General features: G+C 37.8%; 1 protein-coding gene and 1 long non-coding RNA gene across 2 annotated transcripts; one reads left to right on the plus strand and one right to left on the minus strand.

The window, feature by feature from the left end:
* The first annotated feature begins 665 nt into the window (after positions 1-665).
* Positions 666-1,758, plus strand: LOC125775636 (uncharacterized). The gene is made up of 2 exons (XR_007421214.1): positions 666-1,016; positions 1,327-1,758. It is a non-coding gene; the product is annotated as an uncharacterized LOC125775636 (long non-coding RNA).
* LOC105224370 (pescadillo homolog) lies at positions 1,130-3,619 on the minus strand. Its single transcript, XM_011202434.4, has 5 exons — positions 3,467-3,619; positions 3,140-3,373; positions 1,760-2,858; positions 1,512-1,708; positions 1,130-1,458 (listed from the first exon to the last, which is right to left on the minus strand). The coding sequence occupies exons 1-5, from the start codon at positions 3,482-3,484 to the stop codon at positions 1,237-1,239; spliced, it is 1,770 nt and encodes a 589-aa protein (XP_011200736.2). The 5' UTR covers positions 3,485-3,619; the 3' UTR covers positions 1,130-1,236.
* Positions 3,620-5,487: the final 1,868 nt, after the last annotated feature.

The raw sequence follows: 5,487 nt of genomic DNA on the forward strand, positions 1-5,487 counted from the left end.
TATGTGCATACATTAAACTTGTTAGTTAATTTGCATCAAATAACAGCATTATACTTTAATTTAGTGCTTAGTTGGCAGTGTTCCGGGCACGATTCCGATTATTTTTGCGGAGGGGTAAAAAAACCCGAATTTCCGTATTAATGGGGTATGTACGGATAGGGGAGCTTCGCCAGAGGAGGAATATCCAAAGATAATATAAAAATAACTAATATTTTTTAAAATATTCACGTTTAAAATTCAAAAATTTTCACTAAGAACACATGTTATTTCTCTGCGTTTCACTAAATTTTTTCACGTTTTTACTCTGTATATTCAAATATACGCTCTAAGCATTGAAATAAGCCCCCATTTCACATTTATTTTGTAATTTTTCAGGTAAATTTAGTAATTTAAAAATCACTTATAAAATTTATCGCTTAAAAGTTTAGAGTGTTTATATTTACTAGGAAAACCAGCTTTGCCACACCTTAAAAACCAAAAGTGAATGATTTTTCAGCGTTTCACACCGTTTTCTTTGTTTGTACTTTCGAGTTCGAGAGTTTCGATTTTTCAAGCTAAAATTGAATATGTGACCACTTTTCCATATATGTACATATTATTCATATTATTCAATAAACACAGATTAGTAAAATCGTGTGATCATATTATAATATTACGAGCGAACACCCGTGGTGACTAAAGTACTTTCGCGTGGCACTCCTTTCTGCGTTGGCGGTCTTCGGTTGCGCTTTTAAAAAATAACCCTGGCCGAGCGAATATCCGGGATGACTGAAGTACTTTCGCGTAGTACTCTTTTTTGCGTTAAAAATAAAAAAATATATTAAGTTTTTGTTATAAAGTGGTTAAAGTAGTTATATCCGCCAACAAAATTGCAACTTAGCAAAACGGAGCTACGATCGAAATGTATGATAGGCAGAATTGTAAATTTCGAAGTTGAACTGAACGGGAACGGAACGCATGATACCAAAGTCGCCAAACGGAGAAAATTTCAATCCAAGTCGAAATGCGTGATAGGGGTGATTATATGTTTTACGTTAATTTGATCTTTTTATTATTCTATCATGCTTTTTTGTTTATTACTGGTTTATCTTCCCTTCAGTATTATTTAATAAATGTTATTGTACACATATAATTTTTAATATTTCTATTCTTAAATTTTCTGACATGACATAACATGGGATGGTGTGCTAATTAGTGCGCCACCTTGTACATTAAGCATGTATATATGTAAGTATATTAGTTAGACATTTTTTGTGCTTCAATATTTCGACGTTTCTTTTTCAACAACCATTTTTCCTTTTCTTTTACTTGTTTTTCTCGTACTAGTTTCCTAAAAAGGGTGCGATGACGAGACTTTACCATGCGTGCTTGTAACCGGTGTTCATCAATTTCATTCTTTCGACGGATCTTCTTATTTTCTTTGTGGACTTTACCAGCCTGAACACTCATGGACAGCGTCTAAAATATGATTATTTTAAAATATTAAATATAATTATATAAAAATCGGTTACTTCTTCGTGTCGAAGTTTTTCCTTTTGCTCTTCAGGAATATTATCGTCATTTTGCTCTTCTTCATTTTCAATGCGATCATACTCCTCAAAATCTGCTCTTTCTTCAATATATGCTTTTTGTAATTGATCATCATCCATGGCGTGACTGTCTATTATTTCTTTTGCTGATGCTGAAAACCCGGTATTACCTTCAACATCTACAAATATATATAATAATTAGTAATACAAGAAATTTGTGAAAACCTTACATTTCTTTTGATTGCAATCAGATTCGTTTTGGCTTTCATTTTCCTCGGGGGGAATGTAAGAATCTCGGTTACTGTCAACGAATGGGGATAAATGAGGTGGTAATAAAACCCCTAAAAAATAACTGTTCGTTGGAAGTAGTGTGCGCTTATTAACGCAATCGAAGACCCATTGTGGTTGAATATAATCACGAGATATATATTTTTTACTAAGGATTGGTCTGTCGACGATTTGATGAGTAATAGTTTCATCGCTTTCGTTATAAGTGGCTCCAACAAACGCTGTGCAGTCCCAAGAAACTTTGCCTCCAAACGATCGTATTAAAATTACTATGGGTTCTCGTGGTACCTCTCTATTGACATAAAACTTTAAACCTTTAAACAGTGAGCGTAAGTTTGTAAGTTCTTTTGCTTCCTTTTTTAACTTCATTATACGGTTTGAACTTTGACCCTGTTCAAGTAAATCTAGGTCAATATTCTCAATTTCGTCTTCTAACTCATTTTCGGTGCATATCAAATCAGAATTAAGCGTCGCAATACGATCTGAAACATATGATAATTCGTCTTTATAATTATCTTGCGAATCATTGTGTATTTCTGAACGAAATTTAGGTGGGTAAGTATATCCTGCACTATGGTAAAGGCGATAATTTACAAATCCAAGCATTATTGTATAAAATTCCACGAAAATCGACATAACTTTAAAATCCACTTCTGCTTTTGAATGAGGTTTAAAAGGATAATGATGTGGCATAATCCATGTCACTTTTTGCCCTTTAATATCCGCTTGAAAATAAAATCCTTTAATCGATATGAAAACATTACGAATTGATTTCGAACTGATAATATAATGTAAGAATTCTATAGTAAGTCGTCTACATAAAAACGATTGCTCCCGTGGAATTAAACGTAATGAAGGAAATGTGCTGAATAGGAAAAGTAACGTTAAGCAATCGTCGAGGTCTTTAATTGCATCAACAAACGTTGGATATCGTTCCTTCACAATATGATCTATTCGCAATTCTGGAAATAAAGCCAAACGTCGCTTTAAATTTCGAAAATCTTTTACAGCGCGGTCTTTCCCAGTTTTCTTTGCAAAAATCTAAAACATATATGTACAATGTAAAGGCACTATTAAAAAAATGGCTGGAATTTAGAATAGCATCCCCCGATTTCGGGATAAAATGTGTATGTGCAGATATAGGACGTTTTCCAGATTAAGAAAATATATATGTGTGAATAGTTATTGTTGTTGAATTTTAGACATATATACATATTTAAATTGTGCAAAAAGAAAATTTATTCATTATTTAACTTTCGTTCACACCAAAGCAAAGAAATGCTATTCCAAAATTCACCCAGAAGAATTAATAACAAACCAACCTTGTAATCTCTTAGTGTCCAAACAATAGGTTCATGAAGCAGAAACCGTATATCTTTAGCATGGTACAGTATTTTAATTTCAGAAGACCCCTTTTGTGCCCTTCTCCGATGTTTAGGCTCACGTGGATAAACACCTTTGATTATACATAGACGGCGAAAATCGTTTAACGATAATTGTAACTTACGCAAAGCCGCGCGGCGTGTAATATATTGTGCTGCTTCTCCAGACTGATACTGTTAATTGATTAACAATAAAATTACTAAATTATCTAAACATAACTTTAATTTAAGTATTAGTTTTATACTAAACAATACATATGTACCGACCTTTTTCAAACGACGCATTTTATTTAACGAAACTCTACCACTCTTTTTTCGAAATTGTTGTGTCGCTATGATCTCCAAACATGTGCCGACAATGTGTAAATTAGGGTTGTCGAAAAAATATCGATATATCGATATAATTCTTTCAATGCAACAATATGTTTGAGCTATATTTTTGTTTCGAATTATCGGGGTATCGATATAATATTATAAGTATTGAAAAGGTACAAAAACGATATTTTTATGACCAAAAAATTCTAAATCCTTTTTTATACTAACTGTTTAATCCAAACAAATACTCCTCTGCATTACTCCCACAAATTACCTAAAGTAATAGAAGCGTAATGCAGAGGAATATCAACCGCCTCAACTTCACTCAACAGGCGAAAGAGGAGAAAAAGAAAACATCTTTTCCCGCGTTTTTTACAAAAGGATTCTGGGCACACTGTTCTTCAGAGTTAGGTGTCATACGAGATCTGATAATATTGCTTACCCCATTTAAGCAATCTACTGAAGAAATTAGCTGCGATCAGTACGTGACTTGAAGTTTGGTGATTCCCATTGCAAACTTACTTCAGAGAGGCCTTGAACAAGTAAAACCTTTCACCGAATTTGGTATTGCTGTTCAGAAGAGTTTGCTAAATTTAGTTATTGCAAAACTAGAACCGCTAGAGCGACATTTACATTTGGCCAAAGCAACAATTTTAGACCCACGCTTTAAGCGTATTCATTTTCGTTCAGCGCTAGCTGTTTCCACTGCAATAGCCGAACTGTCAAAAGAAATACCATTAGAACATAGGCGTAGAGGACAACTTTCGCCTGAACTCAGACCCATTCGCACTACCACAATTCCAAATTCCGAAATATCTTCGCCGTCGTTGTGGTCCGGACATGAAAAAATTATTATAGATATTGCTGCAGCTTCAGAAAACTCTTTACTTTCAACTTCAACCAGTGATGGTATGCCTAGCGAACTAAAGCAATATCTAGATCAGCCTATAATACCCAGAAAAGAGAATCCAACAAAATTCTGGTTTCATTGTCGTCACTTTTCCCCCTCCCCTCCCCGATATAGCTCTAAAGTATTTGATATCGCCTGCGTCCTCGGTTTGTTGTTCTTGATTTATTAAAAATTATGTCTATTGGTTAGTATTTATTTAGTAAGGTAAGATGTTTCTGCTAATGATAGTCACCTTGTCGCGGTGCAGAGGCTTAGTCGCAAGGCATACTCGGCGCCCCCCAACCGGTGTGGACGGTGCCGAATGGCGCCATCCAGGCGGGTTGTCGGGCGCCGCATGCGGGCGGCGACCAAGGACTACCACCTCCTAATCCAGGGTGTTATGCGACCCGCGCCCATTGGAAGATTTGCAGCCAGGAGGAAAATTCGGCTGTATTCTAACGGAGCCTCCCCAACACCGGGCCGAATTGGGGTGTAACTGTGGCCTTACCGCGCCAAGGGGCTCTGGCGTGGCGGACTCCCTAGTTCCCCATTTAACAAGAAGACCCGCAGCTCACCTCGTTGAGCCAAGGGTCGTACGAAAGAGATGGATATAAATACAAAAACAAAAACAACGACAACAACGAATAAAGAGGAATCGACAACGCAACGGAATAGGACTACGGATATGGAACACGACAGGGAGAAGGTAAGAACAGGAGGAGCAGCTGGAGGCCGGGGAGGTCAAGGAGCTAAACGGAAGGTTAATTACCTTGATGCTCTCTCGCCAGAGGCGCGGGCGCTGTTCGAGGAGCATGCCAGGGAGGACGATGATGACGACATGCCCTCTAGCAGCGGCGCCCGCCGCTCAACAGACGTCAAGACAGCGGATGCAGCCCAAACCACCACCAGGGCCCACCGAAACAGGCCAAGCCACTCTGACTCGGGAGAGTCGCATCGGGCAGAGGCCGGTGGCGCACGCAGAAGGAGAAGGAGGCGCAGGAGGGGAGGGCAGAGATCTCTCCCAACGGTGGACAGACCCGGAGGGTACGATGACTCCCGGAAGAAGGCCATGAGCGGTGCCTGC

This window comes from Bactrocera dorsalis, chromosome 1 (genome assembly GCF_023373825.1).
Source record: "Bactrocera dorsalis isolate Fly_Bdor chromosome 1, ASM2337382v1, whole genome shotgun sequence".
In the NCBI taxonomy this organism is placed as follows: Eukaryota; Metazoa; Arthropoda; class Insecta; order Diptera; family Tephritidae; genus Bactrocera; species Bactrocera dorsalis.

Coding starts and splice junctions, on each gene's coding strand:
- LOC105224370 (XM_011202434.4), bottom strand. Junction 1,709..1,759: donor TGATTGCAATCAAAAGAAAT/GTAAGGTTTTCA, acceptor ATATATTTGTAG/ATGTTGAAGGTAATACCGGG. Junction 1,459..1,511: donor AAAAACTTCGACACGAAGAA/GTAACCGATTTT, acceptor ATCATATTTTAG/ACGCTGTCCATGAGTGTTCA.